The following is a 21,550-nucleotide window of genomic DNA, read 5'->3' on the forward strand; positions in this document are numbered from 1 at the left end:
CCCAATGTTTTGACCCCATCTGCAGAGGACATTTTCAAGGGGGATCAAAGCTTCTCTGAATTTTGATTCACAATCCAACATTCAGAAAAGCTATGATCCCTCTTGAAAATATCCTCAGCGGACAGGGATGAAACATTAGATTTTAAGTTGAAATCGATTCGACCATAGCATAACAGCTTACAAATTTCATTAATTGTGACATTTCCAACTGTGAAAGCATATTTTACCTGTCATGTGATTCTGTATTTTGACAGGCCATACATTGTCAGACATACAGTTTACAGCTGACATTCATGCTGGGCTAGAGGAAACCCTGTTTAATCAGATTCGTGGTTCCTCAGACTCCAAGATATGTTAGACAGTGCATTGAAGAGATTGTCAGAGCTCAAAACTGCTGCAGAACAAACAGCCAAAGTGTTTGTGTCCAATACTGTCACCCTTCATAGTTGGAAACCTGATTGTTGCACAAGCAATGTATGAAGCTCCTCATCGTCTTGTTCGCCCATGCCATGGCATCAAAATTAATAGTGGCAACTATGGCCTCAATGTGCAGTGATAAATGCTCAATTATGTCAATTGCTTCAATCCGAGAGAGTGCATCAGCAGATACATTAAGTTTGTCTTGCACATGTTGGTTACAAATTGACCAATGTAGTCAATATGCCTCAGTTATCTTGGAAATACCTTATTTGGTTTCACTTTGAAGGCATAAGTTAGTGGCTTGTGGTCCGAAAAGATACTGAAATGGTGGCCTTCCAAAGAATGCTCTTTCTTTCTCCTTTTTTCCTCTCTCTCTCTCTCTCTCTCTCTCTCTCTCTCTTTCTTTTTTTGCTGGAATCCATTCCATGGTACTTTTATCAATGCGTGATGTGACCAAAACCTCTGATAGGCGGTATACTGCCGCAACTGCTGAATTGTAACCGGCTGTGGCTACATGGGTATGGTTGGATGCCACATGCATCCATTGTGTAGCCAAGAAACTGGATTCCTTGACACCAAAAATACACTTTAATAGGTTCACTATTAGTCCTTGTGTGTGCTAACGTTCAAACAACTTAATGTCAAACACTGCATATATTCCTCTTCAGATGCAGACATAATGAGCACATCATCTGTATATAATTAACAAAATTCTAGATCATATGTTATCTCATCCACGAACCGCTGAAACGTCTGGGCTGGATTACAGAGCACAATTGGCATTTGTGTGAACTCTAATAAACCAAACTGCGTGGTGACTGGTGACAGCTGTCTTGGGAGTGTCTTCTGGACCAAAATTTGGTAGTATGCTCTGACCAATATGTTGTTGAAAAAATTGTTTTGCCTTGTACCTCAGCAGAGAATCCTCTATATGTGGCACAGGGTATCTGTCCACAATGGTTCTCACATTTAACTGCCGGTAATCACCACAGGGGCACCAGTCATTCATCTTTTTGGGTACCACATGAAAAGGGAAGGGGGGGGGGGGGAGGAGGCTGCCCAGCTGCTACTTGAAGAGCAGCAGATACCTCGACCTAACATGCTACAAAGCTCTTGTTTGATAATTTGTAATTCATTAGGAGATAATCGTCAAGGGTGTGCATAAGTTAGCGAACCTGGGGTGGAGGGGATATGATGAAATGTCAAGTGTATGACAGATGCAAACATTACTGACTGCCTCATCATCTCTGTGAAATTTTTTAGTAGTCGTGTATATTTGATGTGAGCTAAAAGCCTCGCCGTAGTGGCAACACCGGTTCTCGTCAGATAACCTAAGTTAAGCACTTGGATGGGTGACCATTGTGTCTGTCGAGTGCTGCTGGCAGGTGGGTGCACTCAGCCCTTGTGAGGCATACTGAAGAGGTACCTGACTGAGAAGTAGCAGCTCCGATCTCTTAAACTGACATACGGCCCCGAGAGCAGTTTGCTGACCACATGCCCTTCCATATCCTCATCCAGTTACGCCTGTGGGCTGAGGGTGACACGACAGCTGGTCAGTACCGTTGGGACTTCACGTCCTGTTCGGGTGGAGTTTAGTTTTTTAGTATATTCTGTGTCCTCAGAGACCACTGACTGGCGTGGTAGCAGTTGGGTTACCTGACCTCGTACAGTCATGTTCTGTAGCGTCACATGTAGGTACGGTGCTATATTGTGCAAAGCCAGTGCTCCTAGTGAGGGGTGTGATACATTAGCCACAGTAAACCGACACTCAAAGGTGCGATGAAGACCGAGGTTGAGTAGTACAGTGACGTGTCTGTACGACTTAATCTTTGTATCATCTGCAGCACACGCGCAAGAATCGTTGCGGCTGTGCAATGGTAACTTGGTTGCGAGGTACACAGATTACTGCTCCACTGTTGTGGTCAGTAGCAAACAAATGGTGTGTGTTGCCGGTGGACATGCTTGTAGCTGCTGCTTTATTGGCATCACAATTTGCTTTAATGGTGGCATACACTTCTGTGCGTCTTTACCAAATTTTCTGGGGTACCAATCTCGTATGTTCTGTGTCTCTCGCGAAGGATTTCGACTCCTTTTGTGTGCTTTTTGTAGCACGGTCACTTGTAAGCTCAGCTGGTTGAGACTATAGTGACGATATAGTCGCCGAGTTCGTGTTATCCTGTGCCATAGTCATCGCCGCGACGCTTGTCGCCTGATACATTTCCGCTATCCGATCTGCTGTTCTACATTATAGGACTACTTTGCAATTCACATTCAAGTGTTTGGCAGAGGTTTCATCGAACCACAATCATACTCTCTCTCTATCCTTCCACTCCCTAACAGCGCGCGGGAAAAAAGAAAACCTAATCCTTTCTGTTCGAGCTCTGATCTCTCTGATTTCTCTTATTTTGTTTTGATGATTATTCCTACCTATGTAGGTTGGGCTCAACAAAATATTTTCGCATTCGGAAGAGAAAGTTGGTGACTGAAATTTCGCAAATAGATCTCGCCGCGACGAAAAACTTCTTTGCTTTAATGACTTCCATCCCATCTCGCGTATCATATCTGCCACACTCTCTCCCTTATTACGTGATAATACAAAACGAGCTGCTTTTTTTTGCGTCCTTTCGATGTCCTCCGTCAATCCCACCTGGTAAGGATCCCACACCGCGCAGCAATATTCTAACAGAGGATGAACGAGTGTAGTGTAAGCTGTCTCTTTAGTGGACTTGTTGCATCTTCTAAGTGTCCTGCCAATGAAACGCAACCTTTGGCTCGCCTTCTCCACAATATTATCTATGTGGTCTTTCCAACTGAAGTTGTTCGTAATTTTAACACCCAGGTACTTAGTTGAATTGACAGCCTAGAGAATTGTACTAGTTATCGAGTAATCGAATCCCAACGGATTTCTTTTGGAACTCATGTGGATCACCTCACACTTTTCGTTATTTAGCGCCAACTGCCATCTTCCACACCATACAGCAATCTTTTCTAAATCGCTTTACAACTGATACTCGTCTTCGGGTGACCTTACTAGATGGTAAATTACAGGATCATCTGCGAACAACCTAAGAGAACTACTGAGATTGTCACCCAGGTCATTTATATAGATCGGGAACAGCAGAGGTCCCAGGACGCTTCCCTGGGGAAGCTACTGCGTTCAGATCTCCGGGACATACCGTTAAAATCATCTACGCAGCCGGGTCGGGCTAGCCATATACTGCGTGGGACTGAAAATCTCGCCGTTTAGTCCCATTATCCCCCTCACCGTCCCAATCAATCAATCAACTACACAGCGTAAGTTTAGCTTCAGAATGGGACAATCGCATAATCAATGCATTCTTTATAGCAGTATATCGTTTGCTTTCCGGGAGCGAAACGAGAATGCCCTGGACTTCTCCGTTAACGCATCTACCACGTAACTATATTTCGTTTTATCTGCCGTAATCTGTGCTAAGATGAATTGACACTCTAGTTGCGCAAACCAAAGCAAGGGGTTATGTTGCCAAAAAGGTGATGGTTTGATCGTAATCCTGCTGATAACTCCGTTAGTTGAGGTTGGCACGGCAGGCACTGGCGAGGGAATTAATCTTCGTGCTGAATGAAAAACCGACGCGGCTGGCACGGAAGTAACAGTCGTAGTTTTGACATGGTGCGGAACGTGGAAGCCGTCTCAGAACTACTGTTACTCGTGATCACGGCACCAGTGGTTAACTCGTGAACAGATTTATTTCCACATATAAACTAACTACACGTAAGTATGCGGTTTGCAATGAGACATAACAAGGAGTAACTATATAATCAAAAACAATTAACACAGTGGGGCTCGGAACCATGAAACTCGAGTACAATCAAACCCACTGTACGGCGGAATGTTTATAGTGTGAGTCACTTCTACAGCTATTTACTTATTATGTGTCACATCTTACCAACAAAAGTGTTCCAATCGGTTTCCAGTTCCGAATGATATGCCAAGCAGCCTTTCATAACATTTATACAATAATTATTGCACGCTTTCAGTTCTGGCAACCCCTGACAAGCTGGGCAACCTGTCATTTTTGTGAGAGCACGGATACAGTCTTGGCTCGGGGCAATCTATAACAAAAACAAAAGAACACATAAATCTAAAGAAAGTACGTCGGAATCACAGTATGTACCTTAACAATTAAGACACACCAGTAACACCCATAAAATGTTTTCAAACTATTCCCTTTGTCATATCAAAATATGTTATCACAACACTAAGGAAAGACATATTTTGACAACGATTACGTTTCTAATTTTGGATGTAAAATAGCGAAAATCATAGTTAACCCGTGCTTACCATGTAAGCCACATTTTCCTTAAGTATCTACATAGTATTTAAAAGTGGTCCTCACCATAACCATGTTGTTGACAACATCACTCGCTACACTAAGCGCTTGGGCAAATGTACGTGTAGCAACAAAGGAGCGCTTTAATTGTATAGACAGCTTGTGAGGGACGTCACCGAATGGCTTCAGCTCTTCCATGTGCTCGCTGACGCATCGCAGGTACCTAGTGGTATGGAAAGTAATCGACTGTTAGTACATATGCAACGTTTCGGATTTCGAAACACGCAGTCAATGGTGTGGGGATAGAACTTATTTATTTTTGTGCTAAAAGAAAAAAGAAATACAGACATTTATCCAAAGAATAAATCGATATTCTGATGCACCATGTTTGTCTCTCAGCAAAAGACAAAGAAAAAAGAACTAACAAATACAGTCAGCAAAAATTAGAGAACCCACCCATTATCTTCAACTGCGTGATATCCACATTCAATAGAGAAGCAGGCATGGACCACTAATATTCAGTTTTTATACATAAACCTTTGACTTTCCATCGCATCTATGGCGAATCATCTAACAGAAAGTCATTCGTTACAGCCGGTCTGGCCAAAAGGAGCTCCACGAGCGCAAGCGCTTCGGCAGCGCTGTTACCTAGCGCTCGGAACGCAACAGCGAGTGGTTGCGAGGGACGAAGAAGGAAGGGAACAGGAAAGCTGCAGCTGGGCCCCGCTACAGCAAGACAGCCACGTTTTAACACGGCAAGCAGTTTGATGGCAATGCTACCTGTGTTAAATTAAAGTTATGCGTAACGAATACTATGGCACCTACGCAGTTATCCCAAAACGAAAAAGTGGAGAAGTCAGTGCTGTACGGAAATTAAATTCCTTTTCGTACGCTTGAAGGCCATACGAAGTACTTAATATCTGCTCGCACTATTACGAGCTCGAAAAATTCTTATTGCAACGTCATGATAACGCCAGACACAGACCGAGCGAGGTGGCGCAGTGGCTAGCACACTGGACTCGCATTCGGGAGGACGACGGTTCAATCCCGCGTCCGGCCATCCTGATTTAAGTTTTCCGTGATTTTCCTAGATCATTCCAGGCAAATGCCGGGATGGTTCCTTTGAAATGGCACGGCCGACTTGCTTCACCATCCTTCCCTAATCCGAGCTTGTGCTCCGTCTCTAATGACCTCGATGTCGACGGGACGTTAAACACCAATATCCTCCTCCTCCACTAGTCACAAGGACGATATGATACATCTGTCTTATGCTGGCTGAATAAAGGCGATCATTAGGGAAAAAAAATTGTGTTAAGAGTAAGTGGAGTAATGCTAAAATCTTTTATGGTTTACATCAACAGTATTTGAATTCATTAAATATCCTAATGCATGCGTGAAAATCAGATATGGTGGACAAGATTGACACTGTTAAACAAAAACTAATCCTGCGGAAGAATCATCTTCAGTTTCAGTCATTTGTGTACCAAACATGACTGACTGTTTCAGTAAAAGAAACATTTCATCACGAGTTCCCCAAGATATACCAAGACAATGCACGACTGAAGACTGTTCGTTTTATGTCAGATCGTTCTCACTTTTGGTAGCTGATGTACCTCATTACTTTCAACTTGAGCTGACAAACCACGTGGTTAGCGGGAAAAATACACCAACCGTATGTGCCATTGGTTATTAACATGTGAAGTAACTGTCTTCTCACGAGTTTGCTAACGCCAGGAAATAAACAGCCAAAGATTTGTGACAAAGAAGAATTTTTATTGCACCTCGTTTCACTCGCAGCAATTTAAGCTGTTCTCTTAGATCCCTGCATAACTAGACACACTGAAGTTGCCACATATTTGGAAACAAACTGCCAAATATTGGGTTCAACCTTCATTTTATAGTCATTCGGAAATGTAAACAACATCGAATATAGTAGAACATTTTTGTTTTATATTCATAAGAAATTCCCAAATCGTGTTAAAACGCTAAGATGAAAATGAAAAATTTCGCATATGAGGGAATGATGGGATGCGAACCCACTTTCCTGGACTCACTAATTCACAACATTATCCATTACGCTGCGCCAAAGACATGCGACTTTCATCTTTTGCCTTAATTATCATAGTACCACTTGAAGACTTATTTTACTGAAGTATCTTGGCACTTAATGATAAGGATTGTGATAAATCTTAAATGGGCTGAATACAAAAAAAAAAAAGCCAAATATGCCAAAATGAACACTGTGTTTGTGACACTAACTCAAAGATAGTACCAGTACAGTGTAACTGTCTCTGGCCCTAAACGAATATGGGTGTAATTCTGCCGTTAACGTATACTATGACAGACGCACAGTGTAGCTCAACGACATTTTTGTCAGAGCCAGGAATTACGAGACTTTCGTAAAATGTTACAAGCAATATCCTCGATTGCGCAGACAGTCCGCTAAAGTTATTTCAGTGTTTGTTTCAACTCAAGTGTGCGAGCGTTTCTCTTCTGTTATGAAACTGATAAAGTTCCACCAACGCTCGGGTCTAACAGATGTCAATCTGAGTAACTAAATGTCTCTGATTTCAGCAGATTACTAGTTCCAGATATATTACATATTCTAAAATAGAAACGTGTATAAACTTGTAAACATCACAACTTAACGTTATTCCTTTGCGTAAAGCTTTTTATAGTTCTGCCCACCGTATTAGCACTGTCTAATGTACGATACTAAAGTAAGTAATATTGCTTTGGAAGAAGAATTTTATGTTGAAAATAAATAATGACAAAAATAATGCTTTTATAAGTAGGCTGCAATATTTCCCTCTTCGAAGTAACCCCACAGTGTTTCAGACAGGTCGTTCCACGTTTCCCCACATGTGTAGTTTTGAGCACAGAACTGTCTCACACACAGATCTCGCAAAAGCACCGCGGTGGAGGGAAACCGGAACGCAAAACACACTCGGCTGCTTTTTGCGAAGCGCGAGCTCGCATTAGGAGCGCAAATCTTGGCCAAGCCTGACTTACAGTGAAAGCACACATTTAAATGAAGTACATTCTTCAACATGATTTACAAGAAAGTGGTAATGGAAGTGATATGTCACATACTAAGTTGTTCTGTTGCACTTATGTACAGTGATATCGTAACAAGTGCGACATTTGTTTTGTGGGAGATCCATGAACGAACATCTCACTAACAAGGAAATGACGCCTACTCGTCATTGCCGAATTCGCCCAAATTCATGGTACATGTAGGGCGTGGTGAGACCAAAAAGTACCCCAAGCGGAAACTCCAGACGGCCAAAAGCTTAGGAGGAAATAAAAGGAATTTTGATACTGATCTATCACCATGTCACGTTATCAATTGTCCCTGGTTTAGTGCGTTTAGGAAGCAGTGTGTGGCTCAGCGGTAAGAAATCGGATTAGCATTGGAGGGGTCGTAGGTTCGACTCCGCCCGGAGGTAAATATGTGTGTGCTCCTTAGCAATGCGAACACTACTGAGATCACAATTAATCGCATCATCATATAGGTTATTTTATTAATTTACATAAGCACAAAAAGCATAGGCATAGGATGAAATGCGCTCTCACCGCTGAGCCAAACACTTATTTCTATACACGCTGTCACAGGGACAATTGGTAAGGTGCACGTGCTGATAGATCCGTATAAAAATTCCTAAACGCTTGGCCATCTGGAGTTTCCACTTGGGGCACTTTCTTGTCCCACCACCACGAATATCGACGAATTCGGCGCCGCGAGTAGGCCGCCTCTCCTTGTGAATATAGTTCCAGTGGCATGCATGTTAAAACTTACGTTTCTTCAAACTGATACTGTGCATTTAACACAGTAAACATCTTCTGATACAATACACTGAAAAAATTGTCAAGAGCATCAGCAAGTGCCACATTTCCCCGGGCGTAATAACGCTCAAGCTCCTCAAAAAGATCCGTGAAGACATAAGAATGTTGTTCATATATGATGCCGTACGTCCTCTTGAACATCTCATGGAAATCACGTTTTGACTGAGTCAGAAGTTTCTTGAAAAATTCTGCAACAGAAGAGATATTCAATTGAAATCTTTTATTTTCAATTAAGCATTCACTATGTTTAACGTCTACGGCTATATAAAGCTATACGGCGCATTCAAGGGGGAGTGGTCAATATTCAGGGATATTACAGGAATGATCGATCATTCGGTGGAAAAAAAAAGTCCAGTAAACATGGGCTCTGAAATGCAATCTGAAGAGCTAAGAGTACTACATCTTCTATACTGTGAAACAAACCTCTTGTACTGCGAACTCTTTGCTTTCCATGTTTTGGGTAGTGGTAGTATGGGGGAAAAAAAGGAAAAAAAATGTAAGTGATCATAGCACTTAAGGTATGTTTGCTAGACATTTTTCTTCAACTGCTCGATCATTCCTGTCATATCGTTGAATATTGATCATTCCTCCTGGGGCACCTAAGTATACGGGATAAGGGCTGTAATTCAGTTCAACACACAATCTCAGCTTGTCACAAATTTTCAGGACACTTAGCAACAGTATTTTCTAGTTCACTGACTACTTGAAGAGTTACTTAAGCCAATGCAAAATTTGAAATAAACGTTACATTTTAGACAGTGCCGTGGAGATCATTACATACTTTCACATTTTAGCAATACATTTACACAATGCATTTGGTTCAAAAAAGAATTACGCAAATTAATGGGGTAACTGATTTATATCTTGCAACTGTTTGTACACTTTGATACGGGGGCCTTCTTTTACAATTGCCGAGCGGGGTAGCCGCACGGTGTGAAGGGCGCCTTGCCACAGTTCGCGCGGCGGAAGCCTAGGTAGCGATGATCTCAGCAGTTTGGTCCCATAGGAACGTACCACAAATTTCCAGTTTCACAATTTTTATGTTTATATTTATTATGCACAGCTGAACTTTCAATAGTTCTTAATACAATTTTTTGTCAAACTCCCATTTTTTAAGGATTATCATTTATCTCAAAACACAAGTCACAAAATTATCCTTTAGTGACATAACTCTTATGTCACCCACTATGTATTTTTCTCCAGGTGGTAATATCAGCCTTATCGCCTGAAACACTGAAAATATATTCTAGAATGAAGACAAATAAAGAAGATGTGAAAGATAAATACTTTAACGCCATTAACGTGAGGCATTAGGACTTCATGATGTTATTTTGCAACATTCGATATGTTCAATTGAAGTATTTTATTTTCAGTTTAGCAGCTCAAATGGTTCAAATGGCTCTGAGGCCTACGGGACTTAAAATCTGAGGTCATCAGTCCCCTAGAACTTAGAACTACGTAAACCTAACTAACCTAAGGACATCTCACCCATCCATCGCCGAGGCAGGATTCGAACCTGCGACCGTAGCAGCAGCGCGTTCCGGACTGAAGCGCCTAGAACCGCTCGGCCACCACGGCCGGCATTAGCAGCTCTGTATTACTATAGACTATAACTAGGCAGTATTTGGACAACTGCTTACATTGATGTTACGTTTTATTGCAGTAGCCTATGTGGCACTTGCAAAAAGTCCTGTGATTCCACCTGCAGGTATAATTCGATTTATTTGCATAGTTTCCTTTTCTGTTAAGCACATGGAAACCGTGGAAGTGTGAAGTCAGTGTAGATGACAAACACTTCTTAGCTGTTTAACACCCAATAGAGTAGAACACCGCATTTCGCGTCACTCAGGATGCATATGAGGCTAATTTCCCATGAATAAGTTGGAATAAAGTCACAGTGACTCAGTTATTGCGATACTGTTTCTGAAAAGTCACTTCACCCCTGAGTTGTCTTCTGAAGTATGTTCTATTTTGCTGCAGAATGCTGCCCATTGTGTTTAATCCCTAAGTTGCTTTATTCTGTGACAATTCCATCTTCCTTTTTTCACATTCCAAATTTGGTTTTAATGTCTCCCTGGTATTTCTGAATATCAGTCACCTCATAATCTAGGAGCAATTTAGTATATGTGCATGTTGTTTTTGCATGTGCCAGTACCGTACAACTTTTTGCAGAATAATATTTAATATTTCTGAGAAAAACACTTTAAATTTAGGCTTTATATCCAATGCATTTCATTCCGTAAGTTCTCCCTCAACCTTTCTTTTGTAAGAACGTTATTGACCCAGTTATTCTTTGTGAGGAAATTACTTCAAGTCAATAAGAAGGAAGAAAGATTAGGGTTTAGCGTCCTGTCAGTGGCTTAATTTTACAGACAAATCAAGTTCAGATTGTGGAAGGGAATTTGTGGTGCGTCCATTTCAGATGTATCGCCGTGGTATTTACCTTAATGGATTCGGGGATGTCACAGGACACAAAGGGTACTGCGCCGATTGCAATCCATCGCCAATTGACGGAAGTGTATGGTGAGTTGTGCATGGATGTTATAAATGTTCGTAAAGTGATGCAGAGAGTTTGCAGCTGGTTGGACCGAAATTCACGATTAACAAAGAACGGGCGACCATCAATTTCTGAGGAGTCAGTGTTCAAGGTTGAGCAAAGTATGCGTGAAGATCGACGGATCACCCTGGATGATCTCTGCACGTTGGGTCCAGAGGTTTCCCGGAGCACCGCTCACAGAATTTTAACGGGAACATTGAACTACCGGAAGGTGTGCGCAAAATGGGTGCCAAGCATACTAACTGAGGACCACATGCGGCAACGAGTTGATGCTTCCCGCGCATTTCTTCACCGCCTTGCAGCCGAACAGGACAACTTTGTGGACTCAGTTGTCACGGGTGACGAAACCTGGGCATACCACTTCACACCTGAGACCAAGCAACAATAACACCAGTGGCGGCATCCTTCTTCGCCAAAGCCGCGGAGCTGGCGGCGAGCTGACATGATATGGGCATACAAATACTGCCACAGCGTCTACAAAACTGCATCGACAGAAATGGTAATTATGTCGAAAAATAAATGTTCAAGGCGTCAACCATTGTCGAAATAAAGAGGTCTATGTACTTATAAAAAAATAAGAGACCTTAATTTTGGGATTACCCTCGTACATCAACTTTCTTTTAATTGAAAGTAGTAGTAGAAGTCACTACACTGGAAGTTTGAGTCTGTTTTTGCATGCAAAATAAATTAGTGATCGGATTCGCGCCACCTTGCGCGGAGAAGCCGATCAACAATTTAATTAATATAAAAGTGCAGCCATGAATGAAAAATGAAGACATGCATGCACTATCTACAAGGCTGTACAGTCAGCACTTCAAATTCGTATCGCGATGTCACTGCAGTAAATGAAAGATTTTAAGACAACTGCTGCTTTCATCAGATTTATACCAGTTTATGAAACGTGAGCGAAACTGAAGCAGACAAACTGACAAGACCTCCACGGGAATAGGGGTTTTTGGGCGTAGATGATGATATATCTTATCACAGTGCAAAAATGGGCATTTTCATCATGAATTTAAATGGAAGTAAGGAATGCGCAATATATATTATTGGTGTTTTGCCCTTAAAGAGCGCATTTGGACTAAACTACATGGCCAGTTCCTTTTGCTGCCTTCCTTGCTGCCCAAACTTCCCTCATTCGCTCGCTGTGTTTCTGTTTCCGGGCCTCTGCCCATACTTCTTGTCGGCTGTGTGTCTTCTGCTTCATCTTGATTGCCTTTTTGGTTGCGCATATTTATTTCATCTTTCGGCTGTGATCTTGCTTGCGTTCTTCGGTCCATTTTACGCCTGTTCGTTTGTCACATTGTATCTCACGTAGTTTACTTTTTTAATGATGTTTCTGAATTTTACTCTGTCGTTTATTGTGTCTGCTGTTGAGTTGGTTCAGGTCGTTTTTTTACCTCTGCCACCCATTTGTTGTTTCTAGTGGTTACCCAGTCAAAGATCTGTTTGGTCAGTCTGTGTGATGGCATTCTCTGTAGGTGTCCATAGAATTGTAGTCTGCGTTTTCTAATCTTTTCTGTGATTGTCTCCGTATGTTTGTATAGTTCCTCTGTAGGTTTCTTGATCCATATTCCATTGTTGTTAGTTGCACCAAATATTTTCCTAAGTATTCTCCGTTCTACTTTTTCTAGTTGTCTGATACGTGTATGACCTAGGATTAGTGTGGTTTCTCCTGCATATAGTGCCTCGGGGAGCACCACCGTGTCGTAGTGGCGTAATGTGGCTTTTTGTGAGATACACTTCTTGTTGTAATGATTCCACACTACTTGGTATACCTTGTCCAGTTAAGTTTTTCTTTCTTCGTTTGAGTCTCTGTTATGTCCGCTCATTTGTAGTGCTTCACCAAGGTATTTGAAGTCTGCCGTTTTGTAAATTGTGCCATACTTTGTGTTCAGAGATGAGAGTTTCTTTGTACTCATAAACTGTGTCTTTTCGTAAGAGACCTGTAGTCCAGTTTTGGAAGCGATTTCGTGTAGTTTTTCAATAGCGTCTTTTGTTTCTTTTATACCTTTCGTGACAATCGCCAAATCGTCTGCAAAAGACACGCATTTAATCTGTAGGTTTACTAAGGTTATCCCCTGTTGTGATGTTTCCCATTCTTTTATTACCTTATCTAACAGAGAAGCGCCATCGAAACGTTCATCTCCATTAGACCCGCACAGATCATATATACAGCTCGATCCTAGCCAGTGTCTCCATCAAACGGATCGTCATCTCAACTAGACCCACAACGGCAAGTCATGAATTCACGTCCAACTGGTTTCTTAAAAAAGAAAGCATAGACAAAAAAATGACATACAATCTGCAGTTACAGATTGATATCACTTTCCTACACTGCCGTCAGCCACACACACACTTGTCGTACCGTGCACAAGCTTTTTCCATCATCAAAGAATGGTGTCGCCTGGTGTTTCAACCAGTTGTCGGCAGCATCCTCGAGCTCATCGTCAGCTGTGGAATGCTGACGAGCCAGCCACGTCTTCATCTTCGGGGAAGAGAAGAAAGTCTACTGGTGCCTAGCTGGACTATAGAAAGGATGCTGAAAAATCTCCCAGCCAGAACGTTTGTTTCCTTCTTTCCATTCGCAGTATGAGCTCGCACATTCTCGTCAAGGAGAATGGTTCATTAGAAATCATCCCGCGCTCTTTTCTGATCTTCGGAGTCTCACAATAAACCTGTGATGTCACAGTATTCTCACGCTTTACAACCATGAAATCTCTTGTCAAAATACCTTTGTGATTCCAAACAAACTGGAGCAATCGTTCTGGAATTTGACGTCATCTACTCGAATTTTTTGGATGATTGGGAGAATGAGAGCGCGTTCATTGTTTGGACTTAATTTCAGAATTCACGTAATGCATTCACGTCTCGTTTCTGTCCAGAAGTCGCTCCCCGTCTTCTTGATGATGCTCGAGGAATGTCAATGCTGAAATCACTATTGCAGTTTTGTGAAACCCTGGTAAACATTTTGGTACCAGCGATGTATAATACTTAGGGTTACCTACATTGACGTTTTAAAACGGCTCTCCTCGAAAGCCGTGGCATATCTTCAGCGAGGTTCGGAAATTGCGAACCGATGGCTCGCACGTCAACATGATGCAGAAGTTCGTCAGTCACATCTGAATGTCTTCCTCGACCACTTTCATCACACACGTCTGTGCGATCAGCCTTGAATTTTCTGCACCACTCCCTCACAACGCCATCGCTCATAACCCTATCCGCATACATACGACGCAATTGACGACGAATCTCAATGGCACTGACTCTTCTTGCTTGCAGGAAGCGAATGGCAGCACATATATCGTGACTGGCAGGGAGCGCAATAAGACGTCCATTTCAGTCGCTTGCTGCGTACGCACTGACGAACGCAAAAGTGTGTTGACTGACGCAAACGTGACCTTCAAAGTCTCCTTTCCTAAATAAGCAAGTGCCATGAAGCTACACGCATTTGTTTATTTTTAATATCCAATCGTAGGTTAGCCCAGTGAGATCGTATTTCAATGTCCTACTGGTTGCTGCGAAGTTAGCTTTAACACGTACCAGCTACGCATTGTGTCAAGAAAAACAGTTGTCTCCGACACATCTGTTTTTGCTTCAGTATATCTGGAGTTTAGACTTCCGCACTTATAACATGAGAGCAAGTAATGAAAAATATGCCCCAATCTCATTCGGCGTAGTTTCACCACCTTTTATCTTTCAGTTCAACAGTTTTTTCGTGTTAGCATTGGCCTCGCCACAAATCAGTCCGAACAACGTTCCCATTACATTCTTAAAAAAAAAAGAGATGGAGCTCCAACAATGACTTATTTATATGTAACAAATTTTCACATACGCCCCTGTAGACATTGAAGGGAAAGATAACAAGGTTACTATAAATTTTTTTCCCAGTCCTTTTCACTTTGCTTAGTCTGTGTCTTCGTATGAACACATTTTAAAACGGCCGGTGCACATTCATCATTATCGACATTTTCATCACTACTTTCAGAAATAGATTCACTTTTAACTACTATTACGGTTCCTCAGACTCTGAAACACAAATCACTTACTTTATTATGACTGTTGAAAAACTATTAACAGACTTTTGCAAATCTTCATCATCACCAGGAACGCCTGTCTTCACCATGTAGGTTGTTTATAAAGATTGACTATCACAAGACAAATGGAAAGTGCTCCGTTTCAGAATATGTTTCAGAGTCGTGTATTAACTACAAATTGAATCTACACATTCACATACTGAAGTGTGCATCTATGCTAAGCTCGTCATGAAATTTAAACGCCGTAGTAACTTCATGTGAATACAGCGCGTATTTGATGCGACCTACGTCACCACTCAAAACAACTAAAAAATAGGCATACTGTAAACTAAAGGCAAGAAAAACTTTTACAACTAAAACATACGAACAAAAACATCACAGACGCGATCGTCGTCGTCATCATCATTTAAGACTGATCATGCCTTTCAGCGTTCAGTCTGCAGCATAGTCCCCCTTATAAAATTCCTCCACGATCCCCTGTTCAGTACTAACATTGGTGCCTCTTCTGACGTTAAGCCTATTACTTCAAAATCATTCTTAACCGAATCCAGGTACCTTCTCCTTGGTCTACCCCGACTCCTCCTACCCTCTACTGCTGAACCCATGAGTCTCTTGGGTAACCTTGCTTCTGCCATGCGTGTAACATGACCCCACCATCTAAGCCTGTTCGCCCTGACTGCTACATCTATAGAGTTCATTCCCAGTTTTTCTTTGATTTCCTCATTGTGGACACCCTCCTGCCATTGTTCCCATCTACTAGTACCTGCAATCATCCTAGCTACTTTCATATCCGTAACCTCAACCTTTTTGATAAGGTAACCTCAATCCACCCAGCTTTTGCTCCCATACAACAAAGTTGGTCGAAAGATAGAACGGTGCACACATAACTTAGTCTTGGTACTGACTTCCTTCTTGCAGAAGAGAGTAGATCGTAGCTGAGCGCTAACTACATTAGCTTTGCTACACCTCGCTTCGAGTTCTTTCACTATGTTGTCATTCTGTGAGAATATGGATCCTAAGTGCTTGAAACCGTCTACCTATTCTAACTTTGTTCCTCCTATTTGACACTCAATCCGTTTATATCTCTTTCCCTACGCAATTGAGAGAAATTTTTTTATAGAAGCCTCGTCTACTGCCAAATCACTGACACATTCGCATCACATTGCGCTGAGCACAGGCGTTACAGAGGCAGTCTCTCGCCATCGGAGAAGGAATTTCCTGTTAGTTCACCGGCGTGCCTTCGGCTTCTGCGCCCGGCCCTGCGGCTGACAAGAAAATCGAGCGTTAGCGCCCTCCTAGTCGCTTTCCTTCCTTCCTTCCTTCCTTCCGCGCAGCCATCCGTCTCAGCTCCAGACAGCATAAATATTTGACACGCGTCCCGTGTTTATCTCGCGCTGCCACTGTGTTTGTGTGGGAGCAGCCGAGCCCCGGGCCAGACGCGCCGTCACTGTTTAATAAATACCCGGGTTTATTTTATTTTCTCCTGAGCAGTTTGTTTAAGACGGCGAGTTTTATATTTTTAATAATATTCAGAGGAGGAAGAAGAAAACTCGCCGGCGAGGGGAGACACGTCCAGCGCTCGCCGGTGATAAAAACACGTGTTGAGCAGGACGGCAGGCCGTCATTAATAACGTACAGCGGCGCCACCGAGAGCTGGAGCGCGTCAGCGTGGAAGAACAGGCGCTCACACCGCTGTGCAGGAACGATTGGAATTTAAATTACTCGATGACCTTTAGCTCCGCCCATTGCATCATCCGGCGCAAAAACAAAGAAAAAAATGTTCGTAGCTTAAAACTGCCCGTCATGTATTGCCATCTGGTTGAGCGACTGACAATCTAGATTACACAGTAACTTTCTCCGAAGTTAATGATCGCTAAACGAAATTAGTCAGAACAGGGAATTGCTCTATTTAATGTTCCGTTCCGTTATCAATCAACTTCTCCCTGGATAAATTTCTTTTCCTGTGTAATTCATTCAGTAGATCGTCGTGAGCGACGTGCATGTCACGGAGTCGGACGTTAAGGAAATGAATGGTAGATGATTACAGGTGCGAAGACATGCAGGCATGCCATGTCTGCCGCATTCTTCCAATGGTCTGTAATTAATTTTCGTAGTCAAACGTACCACCTTCGCAGCTCTTTTAAACGGATCCGTGCGTAAGAGATTCACCGATCGAGGCGTAATGTCCGTGTCGAGAATATTAATAGCATCTCCACGTAGCAACTTAGTTGACCACAACGTTGCTCACAATCCTGATTATGTGGTATGAGCGATGGAAAGTCCTGCAAATTAATGGCGTTTTGGTATTCCTTAAATGCAAACGGAATCTCAAGTGAGGAAACGCACTCATAAAAAGCGTGTACTGCTGTTGTGGAGATATAAAAACAATTTTTGAATCGTTTCGCTGGTAGCAAATTATCCGTAGAAAGATTCGTGGATTTTCTGCGAGAGAAACAGTGTGCAAGGATGGTGCGCCTTGGAATGAACTTTTCACTGACGACCACGTGAAACGAAAAATTTGATCGTTTGTAACCATGGGGATCGAAATTATCTTACTTGTAAACTGCGATAGAGAGAAAGACTTCAGTGTGATTATCCCCAACACTGCTAACCACGCCATCAGTTATGCTTCATCCTGCCAGCAACGGCCGATCCCATTCACAGAATTCCTCTTCGTGACAAAAATTCAAGTTACGTCGCAGTATTTTGCTGCCACCACTATTTTTTCTAGGGTATTTAAAAAAAACAATAGGTTAGGCTAAACCAAGGTGAGGCGAATTACGACCCTTCAGACCATGCATGGGCCACCTGTGGTGCCCCGGGTGGCTGATTCACGTCGGTCTACTTAGCTTAAGCTGGTAGGCCATCTCATCACGTGGCGTGACAGCGACGCTCTTAGGACATGTAGTCAAGGAAAATAAATCGCTACACAAAAAAATAAAAATAAATGTCGTGTGACTATGGCCTCCCGTGAGGTAGACCGTTCGTCGGGTGCAAGTCTGTCGATTTGACGCCACTTCGGCGACTTGCGCGTCGATGGGGATGAAATGATGATGATTAGTCCCTGAGCGGAGAAAATCTCCGACCCGGCCGGGAATCGAACCCGGGCCCTTAGGATTGACAGTGTGTCGCGCTGACCGCTCTGCTACCGGGGACGAACAAAAAAAAAAAAAGTAGAGTAATGAAATTTCGCTAATACATTTGTCTTCGTGATATTTTCAGTGATTAACATTGCAATATCACAGGTTAATGTAAGCGCCAGATAAGGCACTGAAAATGTGAGAGGCTGGTATGTTAACAACCGGTATGACCACCAGAATGTTGAATGCAAGCACGCAAACGTGTATAGATCATGCTTACAGGTGCCGGATGTCAGTTGATGGTATGTAATTCCATGCCTGAGGCACACAGTCTGTCATTACAGAGATGCTTAATGCTGCTTGCGGATGACGCTCGAGTTGTCGTCCGACGATGTTCTCCATGTGCTCGATTGAAGACAGATCTGGTAATGGAGCAGGCCAAAACGTCATGCAGAGCAGTCTCTATAAGTCTCTCTTTATACAGATTGTTGCGGCACGCCGGCTGTTCAGTATAAAATGTCGCATCAAAACGCCTTCAGCCGTCTAAATTTCCAGTTGTTATTTTATTTGAACATCCAGTTTCAGCGCTACGTTAAGCCATCCACAGGCCTCCCGACCGACGTGTAGGAAAAGTATCACTTCTGATCCAGGCAAAACAGAGGCCAGCATTCAGTGGCTTGTGCCCATAGATTTCTTCCAGTGAATCATCCCTCTGTAGAACACGGTGGCCTAGAAAGGTGGCATAAGGACGAGCGTTATCCTATTGGGAAACACCAGAGGGGAATGTTGTTCACCAATGACAGCACAAAAGAGGTCGGAACACCAGATTGATGTGCAATTTTGCGCTCAGAGTGCATGGGATAACCACGAGAGTGTTCCTGCTGTCAGCCCAGACCATAGATATACGTACAGGTCCAGTGCGTCCAGCAAGTAGTACAGGTTGTTTGCATGCGCTCAACAGGTCTTCTTCCAACCTACACACAGACATCACTGGCACCGAGGAAGAACTTGCGTTCATCAGAAAACACAGCAGGCCTCTACCCTCCAATTAGCTCTTATTTGACACCACTGAAGTCGCAATTAGCGGTGGTCTGTGGAATACACGCTACAGGACGTATGGCTCGGAGCTGTCCTTTAAGTAACTGTTTTGTAACAGTTCTTCGTGTCACAGGGTGCCAACTGCTGCTCAAATTGCTGCTGCAAGATGCAGTTACGGTGCACCAGAGCCACACGCTGAACACTATGGTCTTCCTTCTTAGTAGTGTCACGTGGCCTTCCGGAGCCAAGTCTTCTTCCGATCGTACATTTTCGTCATCACCGCTGGCTACAATCATGCACAGTGGTTTTTTCTGTAGTATCGTAGAAGGAATATTCGTCTTCTCATAGCCCCGGTCAAACTCAGTGAGGTGTTTGTAATGTCTTTGTCGCTTTAAAGGCATTCTCTAGTGAAATCAACCCAGCTGTCGAATCTCAAATGTGGCTATAACGCTCACGACCGATACAGCGTGTATTTAAATCAAATCTGATTTAGCGCGAAACTGGAACAAACAGCATCTATCAGATGCAGAAACATACCTACTAACTTTAGTTTATGTTGCACAAGTCCTTCTTGATGATGCGACTTTTTCTCCGTCACAGTATATCGTCCGTGACGTTAACGTTGAGGGGTAAACACAACGATATGAATGATGCTCCTTTCCCGACACGTCAAGGCAACAAATTACAGCTCAAGACGCGTGTTACTGGAAGTAGTCACTTTACATTCACCTCATTTTTATATGTTTACATTTATTTTCGTATCGCAAACATTGTTTCTTTACTTACGACGTTTGACAATAGCTGAACATGCCCTGTTGAGGTTTGAAAACAACATCTAAACCACGCGACGGAGGGGAAAAAAGCGAATTTTCTGCCATTACGGGAAGTGGAGCAGACATTTACAGATCTTTTTACAGTTGAAATGAAGCATTGATTTTAATAACTGAAAGACTTTTCGTATTAGTATTTCACATGTAGTAGTACAGTTAACCTACTTTTCCGAAATTCCCAATACTAATGTGATAGTTACCGCAATTTTACATTTAGCCAGGTGAGAGGGGGTAACAAACAATTTGACAATTTGACAATTTTTTCTTATCACGAACGACAGACTTACAGTTCTTCAGAGAATTATCGTATTTTTTCCACTACTAGTCTTTAGTTCATCGTTCCACAGAAGAATACAAATATCAGTTTGACAGGAGGCATTTAGTTTCTTGATTATTCCTCAACAATACGTGAGAGGTGCTTTACTAGGCTTTTGTAAGAAATTACACAAAATAAACGTTTATGTTTTATGACTTTTGCTTAATGAAACTATATGAAGATAAGCATACTATGTTAGGAAACGTTGATTATAGAAAAAAAATTCTTGTAGAGAGTTAGGTATTAATCATGTATCGTCTCAAAATCTTTGTCATTCATCGAGTTTCAGATCTTTGGACTAACATACGTCCTAACCTGCAAAAATGTGCTCGCAATTTTTTTGTTGCTATTATTATTCTTAACTTCGCCTGTGGAACGATCTTCCTTTCACATATCTTTCGGGACAACCAAATGCTGCCCAAGATTTCACCATAGTATAATAAAGAAACATTTACTGAAACATTTACTGAAACATTTACTGAAAGTACTACAATTAAAAAACACTGAACAATATTGCACATGTTGCCTGCAAACGGATGCTGCCAATAGTTAGGGGACCGACTTCTTTAATATAATAACGTCATGCGTGGTCTATATCATCAAAGGTCTAAATATGACCCACAGACGTGTTTTGACCATCTCGTCCGCAAATTGTGCAGCGTAGGCAAGCAGCCCACCCCAAGCTGTGACTGTGTAGCATCGAACCATAACATCCGGCACTTTTTAATTACGTGTAAACTGAGATCTTACCTGGGTGACCCAAGCGACTTCATGCCCACAGCATCATGCATCGACAAGATAAGGTGACTGGACATCACAATGTAATACCAGTTTTTAATGTATTTATATCTGTTTGTGTATTTTTTCTGTACTCTTGACTGTATTTCATGTGCAGTGCTATACGCTAAATAACAAATCTGTTAATGTCGTACTATGAAATGCGAAAAGCGCGTTGGCGCCATACGCGCTATTAATGCAGCCTCTTCCTGTTCTGACTGTTACAACACAGATTAGATTAAAGAGGCGAGATGAAATTCATGTTGCGTCTAGAAAGACTCCTTTGAGGTCGGCTTAGGAACTCGACTTATCTAAAATGACTGCAGATAAGGCCAAAAT

The 21,550-nt window shown here is 42.4% G+C and overlaps 1 protein-coding gene across 1 annotated transcript in view; it reads right to left on the minus strand.

Moving 5' to 3' along the window:
- LOC126328233 (glypican-6) overlaps positions 1-21,550 on the minus strand; it is a 694,415-nt gene that overhangs the window by 26,029 nt on the left and 646,836 nt on the right. The window contains exons 3-5 of the mRNA XM_049996010.1: positions 8,530-8,764; positions 4,797-4,953; positions 4,347-4,512 (exon numbers count right to left, since the gene is read on the minus strand). Coding sequence (XP_049851967.1) covers positions 4,347-4,512; positions 4,797-4,953; positions 8,530-8,764 — 558 coding nt within the window. The remainder of the gene's footprint in view (positions 1-4,346; positions 4,513-4,796; positions 4,954-8,529; positions 8,765-21,550) is intronic.

This window comes from Schistocerca gregaria, chromosome 2 (genome assembly GCF_023897955.1).
Source record: "Schistocerca gregaria isolate iqSchGreg1 chromosome 2, iqSchGreg1.2, whole genome shotgun sequence".
NCBI lineage: Eukaryota > Metazoa > Arthropoda > Insecta > Orthoptera > Acrididae > Schistocerca > Schistocerca gregaria.